Source organism: Lepidochelys kempii, chromosome 14 (assembly GCF_965140265.1).
Source record: "Lepidochelys kempii isolate rLepKem1 chromosome 14, rLepKem1.hap2, whole genome shotgun sequence".
Taxonomy (NCBI): Eukaryota; Metazoa; Chordata; order Testudines; family Cheloniidae; genus Lepidochelys; species Lepidochelys kempii.
Genome location: NC_133269.1, coordinates 43,771,648 through 43,798,536, shown reverse-complemented (window position 1 = coordinate 43,798,536; position 26,889 = coordinate 43,771,648). Strand labels below are relative to the sequence as shown.

Genomic DNA, 26,889 nt, shown 5'->3' with positions numbered 1-26,889 from the left:
GGATACAAGAGCTCATTTTGTTACTGTTTTGGTTAATCTAATTATAGAATAAACCACCAGTGTTTGGGGTGTATCTGCCCTGTCCTGAATTGGGCATTCTCAGTGGTGATTCATACCAGGCAACAGTCACACCAGTAACAATTCTACTGTCAGCAAATTTAATAATATGAACCCAGACCATCCAAATATGCATTTATCCACATTTTAGAAAGACCACTTTCGGAGGAAAGTCAAATACAATAAATTGCTGACAGCAAAATCAGGGAGATTTCTAAAAGAAAAATGAGTTACATGAAGAACACCTATGGTAATTTTTATACCCAGTTTGCACCTCATGAAAACAGCTTGGATGTGACAGATGCTGGACATTTTAGTTTGAAGGCCGTGCATCTCAAGGGGGTTTTCCATATGATCCGTTCATTTTTATTTCATATTCCTGGTATTGTCAGAGTCATTCCCACCCTGACAGTTACATTATTTACTTGACGGTATAACGGGGGTGGAAGAGAGGATCGAGCAGGAAATGTCGTGCATGATGGAATCCAGCATCATTCCTATATTTGTCATCAATCCTACATTTCTCATCTGTTTTTGCCTTTCCATCCTATATTGGGCAGCGGGCACAAGGGAACGGATTGGGCTTTCAGGGCTCTGTTCATTTTAAATTCATATGGAAACCAACCTTTTGTTTCTGTCTCAAAATACAACTCACACAGCAGACCAGTGCTTTCCGGAAAGTTTTAACAAACAAATTTCCCTCTCGGGTCCATTTACTGAAGGACTTCAATAAGGTGAACAGGAGAACGCAAGCAGTTTGCCTACACAGGGACAATTCATTATTCTAGAAAATATATTAACACATTAAAACTAATGCAATGGTAAACATGACGTAGGTGCTTTTGAAAATCCCACCTGCAGTTACTTAGCAGCACGAGTTCCACTGGAAATCAACGAGTCTGACGTCGCTTCGGTTCCTTTGAAAATTCCAGCCTTCGCACCCCGTACACACGCTAACAGTTGTATGCAAATCTATATTAGCTGGTTGTGACTAAATAACAATCAGCTCACATGAATTTAACACCCCTGTTCCCACCCCAGTTGCTTCACCCAGGCCTCCCCGCACTCTCTCTGCTCCCTTCCTGAGCCTCTTCAGCCAGGCCTCCCCCTGCTCCCCCCCCAGCCTCTTCAGCCAGGCCTCCTCCTACTCCCCCCAGCCTCTTCAGCTGGGCCTCCCCCCTACTCCCCCCTCCCCCCAGTTGAGGGGTCTCTCCAGGCCATAGAGATCAGGGGGGTGGGGGCTAAAGGAGCCGCATGCTAACACCAACCCAGAAGAGCGGGCGGATTCTCTCCCCGGCGAAAGAAGCCCGCGGGAAAGTGAGGATCGGATCCCCGCGATCAGCATCAAAAAACGCCACCCGCCCCTCTTCATAGTCCAGATAAACCCGGATCCTGCGGGGTGCCCGGCTCGGGGACAAGGGGGTGCTCTGCCCAGGGGACGTGAGAGCCCAGTACTCATCCTCACTGCACATCCCAGCCCAGATCCCCTGCTCAGGTTCAGGGCTGATCCATCCCTTCCTGCCCACGGACTCTCTGGCCACCCCTACAGCACAGAGTCCCCTCCACTCCCCCTCCACCTCCACCTCCACCTCCCAGTAATGTCGGCCCGAGGTGAATCCCTCACAGCCCAGCACGCAGGGCACAGTGTCACATCTCTCAGGGTTGTCAGGCAGATCCTGCCGTGTGTCTCCCCATCTCACACGTCTCCGATCCGCAGACACGGTGAGGTCAGGATGGGCCGTGTCTGGATCCAGAGTCACGTTCACTGCAGAGAGAGAATCAGAGCGTGAGGGGCAGAGCTCAGCCCTGGGGCAGGGTCTGATCGTGTCCGTACAGAACCTGCCCCAGCTGGGGAGTGAACCAGGCAACCTCCCCCGTCCAGGATTTACCCAGCTCTGCATGGGGAGCAGCGCTGAGATCTCAGCCATGTGCAGGGGGGATTCACACCCCTGACAGAGCCAGTTCAGTGACAGAGTGAAGGGATCAGCTCCGCTCAGCCAGGCCCCCAAACCCAGAGTCCGATTCTCAGTGATTCCATCCTTGTGCTTGGGGTAAAGACAAGGGGGTTAGAGGGGGGTGGTTTTAAGCCACCTTTGTCCTTCCTTTAGTCTCCCTGGCCCCTAGTTACAGGGGCCTCAGGGCTGCAAAGCAGAGAGCAGCCATAGTGTGATGCCTCCTGTCTATGCCCCCAGCAGAGCCGTCCCTTGGGGAGGGCGAATCCGGGCAACCACTCCGGGCCCTGTGGTTTGGGGGGCCCCACGGGCTGGTGCGATTGGCTGGAGCAGTCAATCCCAGAAGAGACGAGTCCATCACTTCCGCCGCGGACCCCGCACCTCCCTAGGGCCGGCCCTGGCCCCCAGCATGGCCCCCAGCCCACTCCTACAACAACGGCTGGGAGCAGAGTGCTGAAGAGCCCCTGTGCCAATTTCACATGGACAGGACGGGGCGGGACAGGGCCGGGGGCAGGCGCTCCCTTGCACCGGAGCTATTTCCTGGGGACAGTTGCCATGCAAATTGAGGCCCCTTTGCTCTGACAGAGCAGCATAAAAGGGCCAGACGATCAGGCCCATGGAATCTTTCCCCACCTGCACCCACCTCTCCCCACAGATGTGATTAGAGACCCTGGCACCAGAGGAGGCTCCCAGCAGATTACAGGGAATCCAAAGTCCCCCGTCCAATGATGTAACTCTTCACACCCTGTATCCTTGCAGAGCCCCCCGCTCCTAAAGATCAGCCAGCTGAGCAACAGAAAAACTGCTTTTATAGAGACCCCACTGGCCCCCCATGACTCTGTAGCTGCGGTGTGGGTGAGGACACCGCACACTTACTGAGTGGCCGCTCATCTTGTGCTGGTCTATCGGGGACTTTCCAAACTCCACACTGCTGGCCCCAAGGCTATGCAATGGCTAATACAGGATTGCCAACTTCAAGAGATCAAATCTCATGAGATTGTCCCAAAAATCATGACACGTTTGAAAAGGATTCTGTTGTGGTTTCCAGGTCAGTCTCTTGATGTTTGAACTCCCCTGGCCCCTCCCCAGGGTGTGAGCAAGTGACAATTAGTGTTGCCCACTCTCCCATATGTACTGGAGAAGGTGATTTTGGCTCCTGCTGCAGGAGCTCTCACCCCCACATCTGCCCATCTCCTGCCCAGCAATTAATCCTGTCCCCCAGCCCCCCATCTGTTCTGTCCCCATTCAACCTCCCTCAATTCAGTCCCCCAGCCCCCATCATCACTGCCCCATCAGTTCAGCACCCCTACCCCACTGCCCTCCCAGCACTCACCCTATCTGCTCAGAACCCACCATCAATACAGCCTCCCCCAGCCCATCAGCCCCCCACTCACTTCAGGCTCCCTGCAGCCCCCAGGCCATAATAAAGCCCTCCCAGCCTCACCTCTGCCCCTCCTAGGGTTCTTCATCTTCCCTACGCCTGGGGGCTACCGTGGGGTCCCCTCTCCCACTTCCCAGGCTGGCAGGGGAGCAGCCGCACTGGGTGGCTGACAGCGGGAGCCCCAGCCGCGCCCAGGGCTGCTGACAGGATTTCGAAGTAAAATTAAGCCTCAGTTTTAGAGCTCTCAAATGTCGAGGATTTTTTTCAGCCAGACCTGAGAGCTCTATCGCGAGATCATGAGCGAGGCTTAATTCTAAATTCAAACAGAGAAAAGAATCGACTTTTCTGTTTTTAGGAAAGATCTGGGCAGCCACCAGTGATACGGTGTTCAGCTCCTGTCAAATGCAAAATTGAAACAAACCCTGAACTATGGTGCTGCCAATGAGCCACCATGATTCACATGAAAGTTTTCACTCCCCCTTTGATACGAGAAATTTACCTTTGTCCCACTGAGGTTTAGACGACAGTGAGTCTAGAGGAAGAAATGGGTGAAAAAGATGAAATGTCATGTTGATGAATATATTCGCATTGTTCATGTGCGAACACAAAAGCCAAATGAAAAGAAAACAAACTTTATGAAGTTCTAGTTAAGGAGGTTAAGTGCAATTCAGACCAGTACAAACCATTACACACTTCACTAAGAAATAACCACAAACATTAAAAACTAAGGACATGACCTAAGGTTACACGACGGAGCCAGAGATGTTTTACACAGCGATTACACACCTGTGGCTGGCCCATGACAGCTGACTTGGGCTCGCAGGGCCCGGGCAATGGGGCTGTTTAATTTCGGAGTGGATGCTCGGGCTTGGGCAGAAGTCTGGGCTCTGGGACCCTGAGACAGGAGAGGGTCGCAGAGCCCAGGCTCCAGCCCGAGCCCGAACCTCGTGAGCCAGACTCAGTGGACACGGGCCAGCCTCAGGTGTTCAATTGCTGTGTAGACAAACCCTCTGAAACCAACACATAATTCACAGACAGACCCATGACCTGAAACTTTCTCACGGATTAGCATTCAATCAACTTTAAATCTGCCCCTGTACCATGAGTACTTAGTAAACTTGGCTCATCCTTCCTGACAGCCCTGGTGGTCTCATTCTCTCCAGCTCAGGAGGCTAAAAGGTGGAGAATCTCTAAAGCAGGGGTGGGGAACCTATGGACCGTGGACCAGATTCGCCCTGTTGCTAAATTTCATCCGGCCCGCAGCTCACCCCCCACCACCGCAGGGTAGGAGCTGCAAGTACTGAAGCCCCGAGCCTCTGCGCAGAGCCGCGGGAACTAGGAGTGTGGAGGGAGCTGCGGCACCCCCCAGATTTTGCACAGGTTCCTAGCCACCGGCCCCACACCCAGGGTCCCAGCTGGCTGCTGGACCATCGCACGCGGGGTCCCGTCAGCTGGCCCTGCACCAGGGACTCTGCTCCCACCCCCCAGCTGCGGTCCCAGCCTCAGCCCCCTTGCCCCTGTCCACATTTCTCCCCCCGGTCCTGGAGCCACGGCCCAGTCTTGGCCCCACCTCTGGGGAGAGGGGGCACAGACAAGGGTAAGGGGTGGGTGCCAGGTAAAAAGTTTGGGAACCACCGGCTTTCAGCACTCCCCACTGTAAAAATATTTCCAGCGCGACTGCTCACGGGGCTGGAACCGCAAGTGCCGGCAAAGCCTGCTGCGGGGGAAAGCCCCGAGCCTCCACACCCACCACCCACACACCCCCCCCGCCGTGGGTGCGTGGCTCGTGACTGATTTTTTTCTGGGGGTCAACGGCCCGTGAGAGAAAAAAGGTTCCCCAGCCCTGCTCTAGAGCGAGAGCGGGACTGTGAGGACACAGGAGGCCTTGCAGACAGAAAATCCAAACAAACATACTTCAAAACCAGTGAATTCAGCAGGAAGCTCAAGCGAAGGTTCACGTTCATAGCTGCTAAGAAAGGAAAACCCGCAGGGAGTCCGAATGTAGGACCCTAACCCTAACCCTAACCCAGAGCGTCTGTGCCGTATTGAGAGCTGAGTCGGGAATTCATAGGTTCCAAATGATTAGTTGACTATCTCCAGCCACAGTTATTATCCCTAAGAGATTTCCCCAGCTCTGTCAATTATCTGTGTAATGCACGGAGAAAATTCTTTAGGTGACTGTTTATTACCTTTGAATTTCGTCATTCTGGTCTCCAGAGATGCATTTCTTTGAGGAAATTCCCAGATTCTCCATTTCAGGTCCGAAGAAAAGGCCACTGGGTTCTGAAACTTCTCCCTCTCACTTCTGAAAGAACAACCCAGTGTTACTCCTTGTGGAGTCCGTTCATATTTGTGTTTTACTAAAATGTATTTTATTCTAGCGAATGGTTGTAGCTCAGCCGACCGTGGGGGATTAAAGTCTCTCTGGCCCCAGGAATACGTCCAATACCAGCTTTGACACGACAAGCTTCCCCTTCATTTTGGTGAGACCGACATTGGAAAACTGCATCCAGGTCTGGTGTCCCCATTTTAAAATGGACGTTGAAAAAGTGGAGACGGTGCAGAGAAGACCCACAAAAATGATTTGAGGGCTGGTAAAAATGTCTTGCCCTGAGAGCACCCTGGCACTTGAGTGTGGGGTACAAATACCGTCACGGGGAGAACAGACGTGGGCTCCTCAGTTGAGCCGACAAAGGCACAACAAGGACCAATTGCTGGAAGCTGAAGCCAGAGAAATTCAAATGGAAAATAAGAGACATTTTTAAGAGTGTGGGGGGATTAACCTTGGAAGAAACTGCCAAGGGAAGTGGTGGATTCTCCATCTCTTGACAGGGGCGCCAGAACAGGGGGGGCACGGCCCCATCACTTTTATAAGTAGAAGAGCTCTGCTCTCTCCCTTTGTACCTGCCTTAAAGGCAAGTGAAGGGAGAGGGGGCAGAGAGGAGCGAGCAGGGGAGGGGGTCTCAGGGGATGAGGCAGAGCAGGGGTGGGGCCATGGTTTGGGCACCCATGGCCCCCCCACTCCTAGGGAGCTTCAGGTGTTACTGTCTGTTGATGTCTTCAAATCTAGACTGAATTGGTTTCCTGGAAGGTGCTTTAGTTAACACACGTTAGGATTTAGTCAAATACAAGTTATTGGGCTGAATACAGGAATAACTGGGTGAAATTTAAGGACCTGTGATACATAGGCACCGAGTCCATGGGTGCTCCAGGGCTGGAGCACCCACCGAAAAAAATAGCCCCACAGATCAGTTCCTCCCCATGCCTGCCAGCGCCTCCTGGGGATCAGCTGTTCAGCAGCGGGCAGGAGGCGCTAGGCGGAGGGGGGCAGCAAGGGTGGGAAGAGGCTGGGCAGGGCAGGAAGAGGCAGGCCGGGCCTTGGGGGGAAGGGGTGGAGTGGGGACAGGGCCCAGGGCCGAGCCGGGGTCCAACACCCCCGGGGGAATGAGAAAGTCGGAGCCTGTGCTGTGATATACAGGAGGTCAAATGTGATGATCTTACGGTCCTTTCTGGCCTTCAACTTTATGCATTTATGAAACTCAGCAATACCATGTGGCAATGAGTTCCACGGGTTAATAATGAATTGTGTAAAAAAAGGGTATTTCCTTTTCTCAGCTTTACACTAGTTGCCTTCCAGTTGCACTGAACATCCCCTTGGTTTGTGAGTGTGGGAAGCAGGATCACCTGACTTATATCCTGTACACCATTTAAGGGAGATAATTAGGGACAATCCTTGTGGGGATGTCGATACCCATTATACCAGGACCTGGAGTGAGACCCACTAACCCATTTCAAAGATGATTTATGTTCTTATTTAGCTCTTTGGATACATACAATGGTCAGTCCACTAGCACAGGGGTTCTCAGCTTACAAAGGCCAGGGCGTGTCCACCCCACACTGGGGAAGGCAAACGACTTAATGAACTTGCCCTGCCCCAGGGAGCCTTGAGCAGGGTGAGTCGGTGCAGTTCTGGGGGGCAGGGCTGGAGCTGGGGGGAACTGGCTGGCGCCTTCTATTGCTGGTTCATCAATGGCCAGGAGCGGAGTCGTGTAACACAGCTGGGCGTGTCCCTGCCCGTGGGCGTCTGTCTCAGCGCAGGGCCGGCCAGGCTTGTAGCTGGACATCAGCATCACAGGGCGAGAGGCAGCCCAGGCTGGGGATCTAGAGGGCTCAGCAGTCCCACCGTCCAGGCTGCACCCCGGGAACCCCGTCCCACTAATGTAAATCTCCCTTGTTGCAAATGAAAGTGATTACTCCTTGTTCTACCCCCACTGGACTTGAAGAACAGCTGATCACCGCTCTGTGTAGAACAGCCTCAGACATATCTGAAGACTGTTATCAGGCCCTCCCTGAGTCTTCTCTTCTCGAGACTAAACACACCCATTTATTGCAACCTTTCCTCACAGCTCATCCACTCTAAACCTCTGATCATTTCTGTTGCTCCCCTCTGAACTCTCCAGTTTTTCCACATCTTTCTGAAAGTGCGATGCCCACAACTGGACACGGTATTCCAGCTGAGGCCTCACCGTGGCAAGAAGGGTGGAACAACGTCCTTCTGTGTCTTCCACGTGACACTCCTGTTAATACATCTGTGGTGGGGTGTTCACCCCACATCAGCCCCTCAAAAGAGTGAGGGAAGCTGAGAAAGAGGAGATGAGTGAGACAGGCCACACATGAGGGGTTTAGGGCAGAGAAGCAACCCCTAATTGGACGATAAATCTCAGCTGAGCCGGGGGGGGGTGGGTCTGGGCTAGTATAAAGCCAGGAAGCTGGCAACAGAAACTGGGTGCCGCGAGGAAGTCTGCAGCCACCCTGTGTGCGTTGGAAAGGGAAGGAGGGAACCCAGGGGAAGAGTAGGATGCTGGGAGCCTGGCCCTGGGGGAAGGGAGTACTTCGAATCACAGGGCTAGAAGGGACTGCCAGGGTCATCTCGTCTAACCCCTGTACGAGAGAAGGGTGGAGAAGAAAGCCTCTGGGAGGCGAGCAGGAAGCAGCTCAGGGAGAGAGCAGACCATTTAGTGATCAGGCTGGAGGGCTGAGTCCCAAAGAGGAAGCTGCAGCCCTTGGAGCGAGAGATGAGGCTGCAGAGTGAGAGAGAGACAACCGGGGGAGAGACTGCAAGGGGAGGTGTTGGCCCTGGAAGAGAGCTAATCCCCAGAACAGCATCACATGGCCGACTCATTCAATGTGTGATCCATTTTAACCCCCAGATGTTTTTCCACAGTCCTGCTGCCTAGCCAGTTATTCCCCATTTCATAGTTGTACATTTGATTTTTCCTTCCAAAGTGGAGCACTTTGTCTTTATTGAATGTCCCCTTAAACTGATTTTAATCCTCCCTCCTTCCGCCCTTTGTCTCTTGTGTCTATTTAGACTGTAAACTCCCTGGGGCAGGGACTGTCTCTTACTACATGTCTGTGCAGCACCCCGTGTGTTGGGCCCTGATTTTGCCTTGAGCCTCTCGGCCCTGCCATAGAGCTTCTGATCACAGCACGTTATAAACTCCTTAGAGCAGGGAATGTCTCTTCCATCGTCTCTCTTGCCACACCAAGCCCACTGATAGAGCTCACGGCATAATAAGAAACAATTAATAAACAGCTCATTGAATAGTCATCAGAGGGCCCTGACTTTCCATCCCTACCAACCTAGGTGGAGTTTGGAGTCTGTGACCTAGAAATGAGAGAGCCATTCTCCATCCCCAATCTCCTGAGGTCTCCACTCCATCAGCGACACTATAAATAACAACCCTGTCTGTACGTAAATCACTCTTTTCTCAGGTAGACCTATTCTGGAGTCTAGTCAAAATGACAACAGCCCCAAGATTAGATTTAACAGAGGGAGATTGGGAACCAGCCCCACGCTCTGCACTGCTGGACCATGGGGAGCCAGGTCTCATGTCCAAAATCCCTTCCCTGCATTGGAAAGTGAAAGGGAGAGTAAGAAGGAGCCACCTACCTTCTCAAGGTGCCTTTGATGTCCTAGAGAGGAGAGATAAAAGGAAATTCAGTCCCGTATCTCATACTAAGGATCCCTCCTGCTCTGGAGGGGACTCACTTTGTCTTCACAGTTTTGAGGTTCAAAGTGAAATGATTTGTTATTTATTAACATAAACAAAAACATCACACGTGTTGCCTTTGTTCTTTTGGAGAAGTCCTCTGACTGCAGGATCTGGGCCCAGGAAGTTTGTATAAGGAGGCACACGAGCTCTTCGTGTAACGACATGTGAATAACCACCCGGCACATGGAACCAGAGGGCTCAGCCTTCTGATGTGCTGAACAAGGATCTTCCGAAAACTCAGAGGTGTGGGGAAGATCCCCTCCTGCAGACTCCAGTGGGTCCAGAGGGAGGAATGTCCCCCATGCTGTGCTGCCCCCATGCTGTAAACTCTCTCCCCACTCGCCCACAAACATTACGAAGGCCCGTCCTGTGCACTTCTTAACATCCACAGGAAGCTGGGGCTGGGTGAGAACAATGGGTGTGGGGTACAGAGTAACACAGGGCCATTCACTATCCTACATGCCAGGTCAATGCAGGATACCTGAGGAGTGAAGAACGCTGCCCACAGCAGATATTGGTTGCAACAGAGAATTTGACCCTAGGTATCAGCTAGAGAAGTCCAGGATGCTACAGTTTATGTCTCACCTTCTTTCTTGTTTGCTGCTTAGAGGCACTTTTTGAAAATTAAAATAATTAGAAAGCTTTTGAAATTCTAAGGACTACTTATACAGTCAGGATACCATAAGTAATGAACAGCTTCCCTAACTAACTTCAGTTCTGGAAAAAAAAAATCACGACAGCCTCAGACCTCATGTATCAATTTTGAGGCCACTATTTTTCCTTTTTTGGTGTATGTAGGAAGAGTGTCAAAATCAAGTTTAAAATGGAAACTCAGCTTCAATCTTAGCTATTTCTGTAATTAAGGACTGGTTCCATCTTTCATCTTTTGGAGTTAGCGTCTGGAACAGAAAATGCCAGATTGGATCAGACTTTAGGTCCATCTGGTCAGTATTCTGTCTCCAAAGGTGGACAGTGCCAGACGCTTCAGGGGAAGGTGTAAGATAATTTGCACCCCACATTCTCATCCTGCTCTCTAAGAGGTAGCGACTGGCTGAAGCAATGAAGCATAAGGTTTAATATCACTCTGGATATTGTGTTATCCATATAAATATCCTATCAATTCTTGAGTTTTGCTAAATGCTTGATATTAGGGGGCTTATTCCTCCACCCTCTCACTTCCTTGGTCCTTCTCGCCTGAACAGAGAGCAACAATACCCTAAGTCCAAAGATGCCAACAATTCAATGTTTACTGGGGTGAACCTCCAGCAAGCTTAAATCCAAGTTCCTTTTTCCTTATTTTTGAATCCCAACTTACTTCCTGTTTGCCCCTTATTTATATAGTAATATTCTCAGCTATACCTTAACCAATCATTTTACTGAAATTTACCTAACCAATTGTAACATGGTTAGCTAACCAGTTATATCCCACCACCTTCATTAGTTTACACCCAGCAAAATTAATTATCCAGCAGACAGAAACAATCACAGAACCAGACAGAGACCATGAAAATAAACAATAGCAAAGTGGGAACTATAATGACAAAACAATACAGAAATGAGGATTTTACAACTACACCTATAAGGACATAAGGGTTTCCCAGCTGTGTCTATTGGTAAGTGAGTTCTTACCAGACAGAAAACTATCAAACTGCATTTCCTTTTACATCCTCTAGGCCCTTCCCTTTCTCTGGAGGTGATAGATCGGATCACCTTTCCAACAGCCCCAGGTTGCCTGATTTCAATGTGACTGGTTTGGGATGTGAGGATGTGACCAGTTGCTTCCCAGCTGAATGCATCCGATGAAGTGAGCTGTAGCTCACGAAAGCTTATGCTCAAATAAATTGGTTAGTCCCTAAGGTGCCACAAGTCCTCCTTTTCTTTTTCCCAGCATATGGCAGCCCCTGCTGCTTAGCCTAAGAACAGGGTCTCAGACTGTCGCCGTGAGAGAAGGCCCTTACACTGGCAGACAGTGATTTTGATTCTCTCTTTTATACCTCTAGAACTAGCTAAATGATAAGAATACACCTGAATTCTTAAAGTATAGGCCTTTCCAGACAGGCCTGAATATCAGGGGGTAGCTGTGTTAGTCTGTATCCACAAAAAACAACAAGGAGTCCGGTGGCACCTTAAAGGCTAACAGAGTTATTTGGGCATAAGCTTTCGTGGGTCTCAACGACATCTGGTGGCAATGAGTTCCACAGTCTAATTATGTGATGTGTGAAAACATGTTCATTGGATCCGTTTTGAATTTGTCACCTTCTAATTTTATTGCATGTCCCTTTGTTCTTGCATTAGGAGACAGGGAGAACAGAGTTTGGAGTTTGCCATTTTTGGAGGAGTCTTCTCCAACTAGAATTCAAACGAAGAATTTTTTTCATTTAGGACTTGATCCTATGCCCAATGTATTCAAGAAGTATATTTCCATTGACTTTAATGAGCATTTTATCAAGCCCTTAAGGAAAAATAATGTACAGTTTACTAATACTGTATGTTCTGACCATTCACTCCTACACTCCAAAAGTGAAGAGTTAGGAGACTTTCTTGCCCTGTGAAAGGTTCTGGGGGTGTTTCTAACACTGTCTCACCTGCAGGAATTCACTCGCTGGCAGCTGGCACTTCTGCTCCATCTCACTGATCAGGGAACTGAAAGAAGATATTTCCTCAGATAATTTGGCAACATACTCAGCCCTCCTCTTTTCAATTTCCTTATTCAGCTCTTCCAGCTGGGCCAGGAGGAGTTGCTCTTGTTCCTCCAGAAACTGGCGCAGTTGCTGAAATTCAGACACAATCTTCTGCTTCTCAGTTTCTAGCTGTTTCTGAAATGACGAGATACAGCCAGGGAAAGCACAGGTCAAGGACAGGGACATGGAGTGAGTCATGGGACATTTTATAAAGCCTTATGTGTACACATGGGAGCATGTCATTGCAACCCGTAGCATTTAACTCCTGACATTTTATGGAGAACATGCTCTATGCTCAGTAGACAGGTGGTTTTTCAATAGATTTTCAAGAGTCCTAGCTGGTGTTTAGAATATGAATGTATCTTGCATTGTGAGGATATTCTGTGATCCGTGGCATCTGGAAAACCAGATCCTTCAGATAACAGAGAGCACAGCAGGTGCAGGATCCAGAACTGGAGAGGCAAGGACTAATTCTGGGGAGCGAGCAGTAGAACCCAAACTCAGAAACACTGGAAGCAGCGATGTCACTGGGGCCTGTTCCAACGCTCACCAAAATCAACAGGAGTCTTTCCAATGACTTCAGTAGGGTTTGGTTAGGAGTTAAGTGACCATCCTTCTCTGGGGCAGCATGAAAGACCCCCTAAGCTTATATTCCACCAGCTTAGGTTAAAAACTTCCCCGAGGCACAAATTCCTTGCCCTGGGATGGTATCGCAGCCACCACCAAGTGAGTTAGACAAAGATTCAGGTAAAGGACCACTTGGAGTTCCTGTTTCCCCAAAATATCCCCCCCAAGCCCCTTCACCCCCTTTCCTGGGGAGGCTTGAGAATAATATACCAACCAAATAGGTAACCAAGGTGAGCACAGACCAGACCCTTGGGGTTTTAGGACACCAAAAACCCAATCAGGTTCTTAAAAACAGAACTTTATTATAAAGAAAAAAGTAAAAGAAGCACCTCTGTAAAATCAGGATGGAAGGTAATTTTACAGGGTAATAAGATTTAAAACACAGAGGACTCCCCTCTAGGCAAAACTTTAAAGTTACAAAACAAAAAACAGGAATAAACCTCCTACTTAGCATAGGGAAAATTCACCAGCTAAAACAAAAGATAATCTAAGGCATTTCCTTGCTATTACTTACTATTTCTGTAATAATTAGATGTATCATTTCAGTAGGAGCTGGATTACTTGCTTGGTCTCTTTCTTTGTCTCAGAGAGAACACAAAGGAACACAAAACAAAAACTGCATGCATCCGATGAAGTGAGCTGTAGCTCACGAAAGCTTATGCTCTAATAAATTTGTTAGTCTCTAAGGTGCCGCACGTCCTCCTGTTCTTAAAACAAAAACCTTCCCCTACAGATTTGACAGTATCTTCTCCCCTCATTTGTCCTTTTGATCAGGTGCCAACCAGGTTATTTGAGCTTCTTAACCCTTTACAGATAAAGGAGGGATTTTATGCTACCCTTAGCTGTATGTTCATGACAACCCCGCATCCCCCTTCCCAGCTCCGACGCCGCAGAGCCTTTACCCCATATCCCCCCTTCCCAGCTCTGACACCGCAGAGCCTTTACCCCATGTCCCCATTCCCCATCCCTCCTTCTTAGCCAGTCCAAATATACCTGTAGTACGCGCCCCTAGTCACACCCCTTACAACTTATGGTCATGTTCCATTCTGGAGGGTTGTGAGTCTGGGACCTTCATCTCACCTCTTTTGTATCCCATGGGAGGGGTAAGGAGTAAGGTTGTGTCCTGGCCAAGACCGGGCTTTTCTTTGGCTTTTAGTGTTTCTTATGCCTCCCCCCATTCTCCTTTGCCCCTCCTAACTGGTTGCTTGACCTTGGCTTGAGAGAGGAGCCAGGCAGCCTTCCAGTGTGTGCTCATATTTAAAACTTTTATTAAAGCTAATGTTAAAAAAATTATATAATATACAGGTTGGGGAAGGAGTGTCTGCTCATCTTGACATAGTGCTTAGATTATCCACAAATATAAAGTTAGTTTTTAAAAGTCACCCTGTAACACTTTAGAATCATAGAATCAATGAATATCAGGGTTGGAAGGGACCTCAGGAGGTTCTAGTCCAACCCCCTGCTCAAAGCAGGACCAACCCCAACTAACTCATCCCAGCCAGGGCTTTGTCAAGCTGGGTCTTAAAAACCTCTAAGGAAGAAGATTCCACCACCTCCCTACGTAACCCATTCCAGTGCTTCACCACCCTCCTAGTGAAAACTTTTTTCCTAATATCCAGCCTAGACCTCCCCGACTGCATCTTGAGACCATTGCTCCTTGTTCTGTCATCTGCTACCCCTGAGAACAGTCTAGATCCCTCCTCTTTGGAACCCTCCTTCAGGCAGTTGAAAGCAGCTATCAGATCCCCCCTCATTCTTCTCTTCTGCAGACTAAACAATCCCAGTTCCCTCAGCCTCTCCTCATAAGTCATGTGCTCCAGCCCCCTAATCATTTTTGTTGTCCTCCCCTGGATTCTTTCCAATTTTTCCACATCCTTCTTGTAGGGTGGGGCCCAAAACTGGACATCGTACTCCAGATGAGGCCTCACCAATGCCGAATAGAAGGGAACGATCACGTCCCTCGATCTGCTTTACCTGTTCTTATCTGTTCCCATTATACTAACAAACCCATCTGGCTAGGCAGAAGCCACACACTGTGTCTTTGTCCTTTGTTCTTCACACACATTATTAAGGATGTAAGAGTATCAAAAGTCAAACCCAAAATTCTATCTCAGGTTAACAAACAAACAGTTATGGCTGTTGAAAGTAAAGCCAAAAAATGGGGGAGAAATTTGCAAAAAATTTTGAAATTTCAAACTTGTTTCCATTTTTCAGTGTTCAAAATGGGACAACTTTTAATTTCTTTGAAAAATATCATGAAATAACTGGAAAAAATTTCACATTTCTGTTTCCCCTTTTTTCTAAAATGTAATAAAATAATGTCCATTTCCACCACCGCCCCATTTGTTCCTTTTATTCCATTCTCTCTGGAACTCTTCAAAAGTTCTCCCATTTTGGAAAAATTGGCAAAAAGAAAAAGGAAAATCCAGGAGAAAAAACCCGGAAATTATTCATGTTATTGTACTCAGTGGCAAAAAGGAGCAAAAGGGGAAACAAAGGGATAAAAAACATTTGAAATTTTGAAAAAATTTCAGCTTTTTAAAACCAAAATTAAAACTTCAGTTTGAAATGAAAATAAACATTTTTGTTCATTCTGAAATTTCTTGTCAAAAAACTTTTATTATTTATTTGCAAAAGACATTTTCCCACAGAAAAAAAAATGTTTTCTACTAAATCCCATTTTCCTACAGGACATTTTTGTGTTTGAATTTCGACCAGCTCTAGTTGCAAGACTAAAAGAAAAACTACCATTAGCTAAACAAATTACACTCACATTATCAATGGAAATATTTGGATTATTAAAACTCTTTCCTTAATGCTCCATTTTCCTGTTTATACTCAATTAAATCAGAACAATTCTTCTTTACAATGAGAATAAAGAAGTAATAAACTTTCACGGAAGGGAAGATGTTTCTCACTGTTCTTCTTCCGTTAGACTAAGCAGAGTATCAATAATGTCCCTGTGCACATTTGTCTCTGAGTAAGAACAGCACCTACCAGTAGTTCCTGGCTTGTATTTTCCGCACTAGATTTATATGACAGAATCTCTTCTCTCTCTTTTTTCCAACTCTCCAAACGGCTCTGAATTTGTTCCTAACAAAAGAAAAACTGGATTAGCTTTGGTTGCTTTCCCCCATTTTATTTATATTTTCAAGAATATGAAATGCATAATAAAACGGGTGAGTGCTCTAACCACATGACTATACCGTCATTCTCATGCTTGTGGTCTCTCTCTCTCCTGCAAATGACTCTCTAAGGGCTTGGCTACACTTGGAAGTTAGAGCGCATTAAAGCAGCCCCGGGCGCCCTAACTCATGACGCGTCCACACTGGCAGACTCCGTGGCTCCGTGGCTGGAGCGCTCCTGGTGCTCCACCTCGACGAGAAGCCTAACGCTTGATGCGCCCTGGCTGGAGCACCGCAGCACCAGTGTGGACGCCCTGGTCTGTTAGTGCGCTGTGATCGGCCTCCAGACGTGTCCCACAACGCCTGCTCCAGCCACGCTGGTCATCGCTTTGAACTCTACTGCCCTGCCCTCAGGTGACCACCCGTCAGACCCGCCCTTTAAACTCTCTGGGAATTTTGAAAATCCCCCTCCTGTTTGCTCAGCCAGGCGTGAGGTGCTTTCAGCGCAACTTTCCCGGTGACCAGGCCTCCATGCGCCAGGCGAGGCCCCGCATGGAGCAATGGCGAGGTGCTGGACCTCATCAGTGTTTGTGGGGAGGAAGCTGTCCAGTCCCAGCTGCGCTCCAGCCGTAGGAATTACGATACCTTTGGGCAGATATCAAGGGCCACGCTGGAAAGGGGCCATGACCGGCATGGCTGCAGTGCGGGGTTCAAGTGAAGGAGCTGCAGGATGCCCACCGCAAAGCCCGCGGGGCAAACAGCCGCTCCGGTGCTACCCCGTGACCTGCCGTTTCTACAAAGGGCTGGACGCCATCCTGGGGGGCGACCCCACCTCCACTCCGAGCAGCACCCTGGACACTTCAGAGCCCAGTTCAACCAGGCAGGAGGAGGAGGAAAGCGGGAGTGAGGGTGCTGAGGAGAAGGGGGACAGCCCAGCACCCCCAGCATGCAGCCAGGAGCTGTTCTCAAGCCAGGAGGAAGGTAGCCAGTCGCAGCGGCCGGTGCTCGGGGAAGGACAAACTCCAGAGGAGGTTCCCGGCAAGTGGCTTTTATTTTGGGAAGGAAGTTGTTGGGGGCGGGCTCTTGGGGCGAGGAGGGTTAGGGCCGCGTGCCTAGATGCAGAATAGGGCGTTGATGAGCTCTCTCACATCGCGGCAATCGGCCTCAGCGATCTCTTCAAAGGTCTCATGCAGAAGCTGGGCAATGGGCTTGCGCAGGTTCCTTGGGAGAGCCTCTGTGGCCCTTGTCCCAGTCAGGCTAACATGTCCCCACCACTGTGCCGCGAGGGGCGGGGGGACCATTGCTGCACACAGGCAAGCTGCAGACGGGCCGGAGCGGAAGCCGCCTTGCCGCAGAAGACCCTCCCTTGCTTCCCAGGTCACCCTCACCAGCGAGATCTCTTCCAGGACAAACTCATCCTGTGGAAAATGTGGGGACAGTGTTCAGTATAGGGGCCCCCTGCCGCTGTTGGCTCTCCCCGAGGCACAGAAACCCAGAGGACAGTGCGGCCGTGAATCAATCAGTCCCCCTTGCCCCTGTGCTTGCTCACCATTTTGGGGCTCCCGGGGGTTATGTGCGCAACTTTGGGATGAGCGGTTTCTGCTGTTGTGTAGACTGTGCTTGTCTTTAAGTACGGGGGAATCATTGCTCTGTCTGGCGTGAACAATGCTGCTGCTAAGTGTTGCATTTTGGCTTTACAAATGCAGCCTTGAGATCCCAGCCGTCCTTGTTATCAAGGGCCGAAAGACTCCAAAGAATCAGGAAACGTACACGAGAAAGCAAAGAGGACCTGCTGCATGAAGTCATGCAGCTGTCCCTTAATACACATCGAAAAGCGCAGGAGTGGCGGGAGAGTGAAAGGAGGGTCCGCCTCAAGGCATCCCTCATCCTTGCAGCCCCGCGCTGGGGCCCTCTAATAGCCCAGCTCTCTGGCTGTTCAAATTCAGCCAAATACTCTGCCCTGATCCTCCACCTCCTTCCCCCCGGATAACAGGACCCCGGATCTTCATTTTGAAAATATGGTCACCCTACCCCGGCCTCAGCAGATTTCAAGAAATCTGCTGGAATGGGCCAGGCCCGCAACCGTTGTCCATTCTGTATGAGACGCAAACCCCGCTCCCCCGACCCTGCAACGATCCAAAGGAACCTGTGTGAGCTGGAACTTGTAGAGTTTCCTGCCCCCACGTGGATTTCTCCCTGCACAGGGGATGCCCTTGCTCTCGGGCACGCAAATCATACCCTGCTTTACATATCCCGGTGCTATTAAAGCCATACCGCCCTGCGAGTGTGGGTGTCATTACACCCGTATAAAAGTGTATAGCCTCTTCCTGCATGGAAATGGAAACAAGCATTGCTGGCATCAGGCACCTTTACACCTGTCCAACTTGTATTCACACCCGGGGGCTTTTGCTGATATAACTATTTTGTTTAAAAAAAAAAAAAATCCCACCCGTCACCAGCACAGCCCAGTACAAAACCTGTATGCAGAGGAGGCCTGAAAAACACGTCTCCGCAACGTTCTTCCTGTATAAAATCCCTTCTGCTTTTCTACCTTCTCATTGTAGGAAGCTAGTTTTATTACCTTGCTGGTTTTATATTTCTCAGATGGCTCTGTTCTGATTGCTCGAGCCTGCCTGGGCTGGGATGCCTTCCCAAGGCAAAAATTACCTGGGAATCCAGAGCAGCCTCCTCGAGAGGAAGCACGGGGTGGTCTTTGTGACGGCGGGACTCTCTGCACACCACACAGATGAGGGTTTGATCCACTTCACAGAAGAGTTTCAAAAGCTCCTCGTGTTTTTCACATGCTTCCTTCCCCGTTGGGTCTGGGAATTTTTTGGCTATTTCAACTACGGCCCTCAGCTGCCGGTTTGGCTGGAGTTCCCCTTCCTGGAAGGGGTCCCTGCACTGGGGGCAGGGATAGTGGGGCGAGGTTTTGGACCCCTTGCAGTACTGAGTGATGCAGGCTCGGCAGAAATTGTGTCCACACTTGAGAATCACCGGATCGTTAAAATAAGCCAGGCAAATGGAACAGAGAACAGCCTCTTGGAGCTCTTTGACCCGGCTTGTGGAGGCCATGGCACCTGGGAGAGAGAGGAACGTACTGTAACATTCACTTGCCCAGCAATGTGTCTATCCCGGGCTGGAGCTGGCCTCCGCCCTTCCTGCAGCCGCCTGCCCTCTGCCTCCTTGCTGGTCTGCTGTGACTGTGTTCGCTGGGGCCTGGGATCCTTCAGGTCTGGAAAGGAGAAAATATAAGGAGAGATGTAGATAAAATCAGGGCCGGATTATCCTTCTGTGGGCCCCCTTGGAGGCAATGGGGCGCGGGGCGGGGAGGGCGGTCCCGGGAGCGAGGGGCCGGCCAGGGGCAATGGGGCGGGGGCGGGGAGGGCGGTCCCCGGAGCGAGGGGCCGGCCAGGGGCAATGGGGCGGGGGCGGGGAGGGCGGTCCCCGGAGCGAGGGGCCGGCCAGGGGCAATGGGGCGGGGGCGGGGAGGGCGGTCCCGGGAGCGAGGGGCCGGCCAGGGGCAATGGGGCGGGGGCGGGGAGGGCGGTCCCCGGACCGAGGGGCCGGCCAGGGGCAATGGGGCGGGGGCGGGGAGGGCGGTCCCCGGAGCGAGGGGCCGGCCAGGGGCAATGGGGCGGGGGCGGGGAGGGCGGTCCCCGGAGCGAGGGGCCGGCCAGGGGCAATGGGGCGCGGGGCGGGGAGGGCGGTCCCCGGAGCGAGGGGCCGGCCAGGGGCAATGGGGCGCGGGGCGGGGAGGGCGGTCCCCGGAGCGAGGGGCCGGCCAGGGGCAATGGGGCGGGGGCGGGGAGGGCGGTCCCCGGAGCGAGGGGCCGGCCAGGGGCAATGGGGCGGGGGCGGGGAGGGCGGTCCCCGGAGCGAGGGGCCGGCCAGGGGCAATGGGGCGGGGGCGGGGAGGGCGGTCCCGGGAGCGAGGGGCCGGCCAGGGGCAATGGGGTGGGGAGGGCGGTCCCCGGAGGGAGGGGCCGGCCAGGGGCAATGGGGCGGGGGCGGGGAGGGCGGTCCCCGGAGCGAGGGGCCGGCCAGGGGCAATGGGGCGGGGGCGGGGAGGGCGGTTCCCGGAGCGAGGGGCCGGCCAGGGGCAATGGGGCGCGGGGCGGGGAGGGCGGTCCCCGGAGCGAGGGGCCGGCCAGGGGCAATGGGGCGCGGGGCGGGGAGGGCGGTCCCCGGAGCGAGGGGCCGGCCAGGGGCAATGGGGCGCGGGGCGGGGAGGGCGGTCCCCGGAGCGAGGGGCCGGCCAGGGGCAATGGGGCGCGGGGCGGGGAGGGCGGTCCCCGGAGCGAGGGGCCGGCCAGGGGCAATGGGGCGCGGGGCGGGGAGGTCGGTCCCCGGAGCGAGGGGCCGGCCAGGGGCAATGGGGCGGGGAGGTCGGTCCCCGGAGCGAGGGGCCGGCCAGGGGCAATGGGGCGGGGGCGGGGAGGGCGGTCCCCCGGAGCGAGGGGCCGGCCAGGGGCAATGGGGCGGGGGCGGGGAGGGCGGTCCCCGGAGCGAGGGGCCGGCCAGGGGCAATGGGGCGGGGGCAGGGAGGGCGGTCCCGGGAGCGAGGGGCCGGCCAGGGGCAATGGGGCGGGGAGGGCGGTCCCCGGAGGGAGGGGCCGGCCAGGGGCAATGGGGCGGGGGCGGGGAGGGCGGTCCCCGGAGCGAGGGGCCGGCCAGGGGCAATGGGGCGGGGGCGGGGAGGGCGGTTCCCGGAGCGAGGGGCCGGCCAGGGGCAATGGGGCGCGGGGCGGGGAGGGCGGTCCCCGGAGCGAGGGGCCGGCCAGGGGCAATGGGGCGCGGGGCGGGGAGGGCGGTCCCCGGAGCGAGGGGCCGGCCAGGGGCAATGGGGCGCGGGGCGGGGAGGGCGGTCCCCGGAGCGAGGGGCCGGCCAGGGGCAATGGGGCGCGGGGCGGGGAGGGCGGTCCCCGGAGCGAGGGGCCGGCCAGGGGCAATGGGGCGCGGGGCGGGGAGGTCGGTCCCCGGAGCGAGGGGCCGGCCAGGGGCAATGGGGCGGGGAGGTCGGTCCCCGGAGCGAGGGGCCGGCCAGGGGCAATGGGGCGGGGGCGGGGAGGGCGGTCCCCGGAGCGAGGGGCCGGCCAGGGGCAATGGGGCGGGGGCGGGGAGGGCGGTCCCCGGAGCGAGGGGCCGGCCAGGGGCAATGGGGCGGGGAGGTCGGTCCCCGGAGCGAGGGGCCGGCCAGGGGCAATGGGGCGGGGGCGGGGAGGGCGGTCCCCGGAGCGAGGGGCCGGCCAGGGGCAATGGGGCGGGGGCGGGGAGGGCGGTCCCCGGAGCGAGGGGCTGGCCAGGGGCAATGGGGCGCGGGGCGGGGAGGGCGGTCCCCGGAGCGAGGGGCCGGCCAGGGGCAATGGGGCGGGGGCGGGGAGGGCGGTCCCCGGAGCGAGGGGCTGGCCAGGGGCAATGGGGCGGGGGCGGGGGAGGGCGGTCCCCGGAGCGAGGGGCTGGCCAGGGGCAATGGGGCATGGCAGGGGCGGCCCCGCTCCGCCCAATGCGAGGGCCGACGCACAGTGGCCCACCCGGCCCTGTAATGCCAGCGTGACCCTTCCCCTCGGGGATGGGCCTATGCCACACCACACAGCCCCCCTGCCCAACACCCCCCCGACTCCCTATGGCCAGAGCCACCCCAGACCCACTATGCCCATCACCCCCCCCCGAGACCCTCCCACAAATGCACAGCGCCCTGCACAACACCACCCCTGCCCGCAGCCCCACCACAACTGCCCAGCACCCCCCGTCACTGAACCCCCACTCCCTAGTGCCCCAGCACACACAGATCCTCCCCGCCCCTTCACAGCCCAGCGCCCCCCCCAGACCCACCCCCTAAGCCTTGCCTCCCGGCCGCACTCACTGGCCCTGCTGGAATCGCTCTGCCCCCCCCGGGGAGTGATGCGATCAGCCAGGCCAGGACCTGCCCCGGCCGGGGTCCCTCAAGATGCACTTGCCTGGAGGGGCCCAGCCAAGCCCCCCACATTGCCCCACACCCACACCTGGCTGAGACTGGCCAGGCTTCTGCACCAGTCCCAGGTGGCTCAGCTCCGGGGAGACAGGTGGGGCCCCACAGGTGGTGGGAAGCAGAGACTGCCCAGAGCGGGAGGCGCGCTGGGGTCCGGCCAGGGGGCTGAGAGGAGCCGGGGCTGGGGCCAGGAGGTGGAGAGGAGCCCTCGGCCAGCTGGCGGGCAGGCCAAGAGGAGCAAGTGGTGGGCGGGGGGAGCCAGAGGGCTCTCGGGGCGCAGTGCAAGGGGAGCAGGCTGGGGCCCCTTCTGAGCATGGGCCTGGCTCCCTGGAGCCACTGGAAACCTGGCACTGTATAAAATAACGAATATATTGAACTCCTACGTTTGTACAGATTAGACTTTAGACAAATATTTTCCTATGCAGTCATAAAAAGAATTAAGTCAGTCAAGTCACCGAAGAGATCCAAGCATTTTCTAAACAAAAGAGTTGATCGTAAAATCCCTCATTCCGTGCCCACAAAAACTTTGTAGAGGCCAACAGTATCGGCAGAATGATGCCAAAAATATGCCATGATACTTTCCTTCAAACATCATTGTCAAGGGTCCCTCCCCACTCTGAACTCTAGGGTACAGATGTGGGGACCTGCATGAAAGACCCCCTAAACTTATCAGCTTAGGTTAAAACTTCCCCAAGGTACAAACTTTGCCCTGTCCTTGAACCCTAGGCTGACACCACCAAGCATTTTAAACAAAGAACAGGGAAAGAGCCCACTTGGAGACGTCTCCCCCCCCCCAAATATCCCCCCAAGCCCTACATACCCCCTTTCCTGGGGAAGGCTTGATAAAAATCCTCACCAATTGGTACAGGTGAACACAGGCCCAAGCCCTTGGATCTTAAGAACAAATGAAAAATCAATCAGGTTCTTAAAAGAAGAATTTTAATTAAAGAAAAGGTAAAAGAATCGCCTCTGTAAAACCAGGATGGTAAATACCTTACAGGGAAACCAGATTCAAAACACAGAGAATCCCTCTAGGCAAAACCTTAAGTTACAAAAAGACAAAAAACAGGAATCTACGTTCCCTCCAACACAGCTTATTTACCAGCCATTAAACAAAAGGAAATCTTTTCCATTTTCTAGCATTTCTAGCTAGATTACTTACTAATTTAACAGTTGTAAGGCTGGATTCTTGATCTGTTCCCGGCAAAAGCATCCCAAAGACAGAAAGAGCCTTTGTTTCCCCCCTCGGATTTGAAAGTATCTTGTCTCCTCATTGGTCATTTTGGTCAGGTGCCAGTGAGGTTACCTTAGCTTCTTAACCCTTCACAGGTAAAAGGGTTTTGCCTCTGGCTAGGAGGGATTTAAAGGTGGTTACCCTTCCCTTGATATTTATGACAATCATCGTTAGAAATTATTTTTAAACATTCCAAAACAGGATCTGATGTGAATTAGAAATAGATCAGAGTTGCCCTCTTAGTCTGATTGGGACTGGAACTTTGCCCAGGTTCTGGTGTTCTCGAGCTAATCAGATCCATTTCTGATATAATTTTATTATTAATGTGTGTTGCAACATTTAAAAACTTCCTCTGGGGGGCCTGCTCATGCCACACCCCAGAATGAGCAGGCCCCCCAGAGGTCCACTTTTTGTATGACTCTTTTTTGAGTTTCAGGTCAAAAAGGTTGAAATGTTCCTTTTGACCTTTCAGAATGGATTGGTTCACGTTTTGGTTTCAAAAGGCCTTTACCTCACATACCCTCCTCCCCACCCCATAGACATTTCCTTGGCCACAAGGGCCCGTCCCAGCCACCGTCTTCTCCTGACTCCCTCTCTGGGTTTTCCGTGGCTCAGCCCTTCGTCCAAGTCACCCCAGGGATCTTGTGAGGACCGCCCCAGGTCACGTGGTGGAGAAGGGACGGAGGGATGTGTGGCTTGCCAGCAGGGAGGGTAAGGAGTGGTTACGGGGTGGGAGGATGGGGGTCCAAGGCCTGGAGGAAGAAGAGGGTAAGGCTGGTGGGGGTGAGGGGCAATGGCTGGGTTTGTCTGCTTTTTTGCCCCTTGGAGGTGGCGACCCTACCTAACAAGCATTGTTAACTTGCTACAATTCTCAAACATAGAGGGAAGCTCACGCGCTCGTCGTAGCCTGGCCGTGGGCCTGGGACTTCGGCTTTGGAAATCGTGGCCCTAATAGTCTATTGCTGCTGGCTCGGCGTCTGCCCGGGCTCTGAGGCTGCGGCCGCCCGACTTTAACTTCTCAAGGAGGCCCTGGAGTTCCCCCGCGGCCAGGAATCTCATGCCAGCCTCGCCTCCTGGGCTCATGGTGGGTAGGATGTGCTGAACGACCTCTCCGAGGACGTTGGCTAGCTCCTCATAGATCAGCAGGTCCTCGGTGAGCCTCTTAGCCACGCAGACCTTCCCTGCTAGCCCGTTCATGAAGGTAACACATTTCCGCAGCCCGTTCTGCAGGGCGACGATCTTGCCCTGGAGCACGGCCAACGCCTGCCGCTCCGCGTCGATCTGAGCCAGGCGCGGCTCGTTGGCCGCGATCTCGGCCTCCACCCGCCGCTCCTCCTCCTCGTGGCTGCGGACGTCTGCTGAGAACCTGGCCGCTTCGTTCGTGTGTCGATGAACGGCATCCTGGGCCTCGCCTGCGGCTTTATTGGCGGCATCCAAAGCTACCTGCCCACAGCCGACCATGATGGAGCCTGGGGGAAGCGAATGTCATTAGTTCTGGGATAGCGATTTGTACTGGTATTAAACGAGCACTTGGAGGCCCCGACCGAGATCAGGTCTGCCCATCCCCCCAGGCCCTGCACAGACACCCCCCACCCCCGACCGAGATCGGGTCTGCCCATCGCGCCAGGCCCTGTACAGACCCCCCCCCATGACAGAGATCGGGTCTGCCCATCACCCCAGGCCCTGCACAGACCCCCCCCCGACCGCGATCAGGTCTGCCCATCCCCCCAGGCCCTGCACAGACACCCCCCACCCCCGACCGAGATCGGGTCTGCCCATCGCGCCAGGCCCTGTACAGACCCCCCCCCGACCGAGATCGGGTCTGCCCATCGCGCCAGGCCCTGCACAGAACCCCCCCCCCCGACTGAGATCGGGGGTCTGCCCATCACGCCAGACCCTGTAAGACCCCCCCCCATGACAGAGATCGGGTCTGCCCATCGCGCCAGGCCCTGCACAGACCGCCCCCCCCGACTGAGATCGGGTCTGCCCATCACGCCAGGCCCTGTACAGACCCCCCCCGACCAAGTCTGGAGCCCTGTCCACCGGGGCTGCGCAGATACCTTCCCCCTCCCCCCAAACAGAGCTCAGGGCCCCCATCATGCCGGGTGCTGCATGGACCCCCCAACAAAGACTGGGGCCCAAGCGCTGCATATGTGGAGTGGGGTCCCCTAGCTAGTAGCAAACTCCAACCCCCTCCCTTGCTGTGGGGTGCAGACCCCTCCAGCAGCCTGCGGGGAGACGGTCATTCCCCCAGGACTCACCCCCCAGCCACTCACAGTCCCACGGCCCCCCCCCAGCAGCCCCAGCCTGGGGCCTCCTTCCCTTCGGGCCCGGTGCTCCTCACACACGGCCTGGGCTCGTGCCCTCCCCAGTGACCCATGCAGCCCCTTCCCCCCCCCACCTGCCCCCAGAGGTGGGGGCAGCATGGCCAGGTATCCAGCCAGAGCCCTGTGGGGAGTCTCCTGTGTGCTCCCCCCCGGCAGGGCACCGGGGCAGGGCAGCTTCCACAGCCCGGCTGCTGCTCCGGGCAGTGGAGGGTGCCACACCCAGACCCCGAACGGGATCAAGGCCCCGTTGGCCAGTGCTGCCCAGAAGCCAGGCCAAGGTGCTGACGAGCTAAACAGGAATAAATGGGCTGGGATTTGAGAGAACCAGAGTCTATTCCTGGCTCTGCCAGGGCCCCACTCGGTCACCTTGAGCCAGCTGCTGCCCCGCTCCGTGCCTCAGTTTCCCCACCTGTACAACATGGGTAATGACACCCCCCTCCTTTGTGAAGCACTTGAGCTCTGAGGTGGGAAAGAGCTAGATAAGAGCCAGGAATGGTTTGGATTAAACAAGGCCCAAGGTTTTACATTGCTGACTACACGGCAATAAATTATTTGAAATCACGTGGTTCTTAAGTGTGTGGTGAATATGTGGTTATGGGACCTTTCTATTCATGGAACCCATCCACCTATCCCCACACTCCCCTCTCTCCATCCATTCCCATACACCACCCCCCCATCCATCCATCCCCACACCCTGCCCTCCATCCATTCCTCAATTTCCATACACCACATCCATCCATCCATCCCCACACACACCCCCATCCATCCCCATACACCCCCTCTCCCTCCGTCCATCCCCACACCCCGCCCTCCATCCAGTCATCAATTTCCATACACCACATCCATCCATCCATCCCCACACACACCCCTCTCCATCCTTCCATCCTCATACACCCCTCTCTCATCCATCCATCCATCTAGCCTCACACACCTCTCTTTCCATCCATCCATCAATTCCCACACACTCCCCCCATCCATCTATCCCTCTCTCCATCCATCCCCACACACCCTCTCTCCATCCATCCCCCCACACCCATCTCTGCCTCCATCCATCCCAATACACCTCCCCCATCCATCCATCGCCATTCACCCCCCTCTCGCTCCATGCATCTGCATACACCCCCCCATCCATCCCCATATAGCCCCATCTCTCCAAGCCCATACACCCCCTCTATCTATCCATCCATCCATCTTCATACAACCCATCTATCTCTCCCCCTACACATCCATCTGTGTATCTACTCGCTTGGAGGCCTCTTTGTATTCCCTCCCCCTAGTGTAGGACCCACCCAGCTGGATGGTGGATAAGATCCCCTTCTACCACATACAAAACATTTGGCCTGAGCCAAGAAATGAGCCATCTCTAAAGAAGAGGGAATTGTGCTCTCGGTGTCCTGCTGAAACTGCAAACCGGGCTGGGTGACCCAGTCTGAGAACCTGCCAATGTACTTTGTACAGAACAAAACATCCCATGAGAG

The 26,889-nt window shown here is 54.0% G+C and overlaps 1 protein-coding gene across 1 annotated transcript; it reads right to left on the bottom strand.

The window, feature by feature from the left end:
• Positions 1-1,256: 1,256 nt before the first annotated feature.
• On the bottom strand, positions 1,257-18,954 carry LOC140897776 (E3 ubiquitin-protein ligase TRIM7-like). The gene is made up of 7 exons (XM_073310802.1): positions 18,547-18,954; positions 15,752-15,847; positions 12,032-12,262; positions 9,344-9,366; positions 5,580-5,695; positions 3,890-3,922; positions 1,257-1,822 (listed from the first exon to the last, which is right to left on the bottom strand). The coding sequence occupies exons 1-7, from the start codon at positions 18,952-18,954 to the stop codon at positions 1,299-1,301; spliced, it is 1,431 nt and encodes a 476-aa protein (XP_073166903.1). The 3' UTR covers positions 1,257-1,298.
• Positions 18,955-26,889: the final 7,935 nt, after the last annotated feature.

What these genes read in the sequence shown, in the direction of transcription:
- LOC140897776 (XM_073310802.1), bottom strand. Translation starts at nt 18,954, where the DNA reads ATGGCCTCCACAAGCCGGGTCAAAGAGCTCCAAGAGGCTGTTCTCTGT. An exon ending in AGGCTGCTCTGGATTCCCAG is followed by an intron (nt 15,848 to 18,546) that starts GTAATTTTTGCC and finishes TTCTTTTGTTAG; the next exon opens with GAACAAATTCAGAGCCGTTT. An exon ending in ATACAAGCCAGGAACTACTG is followed by an intron (nt 12,263 to 15,751) that starts GTAGGTGCTGTT and finishes TCGTCATTTCAG; the next exon opens with AAACAGCTAGAAACTGAGAA.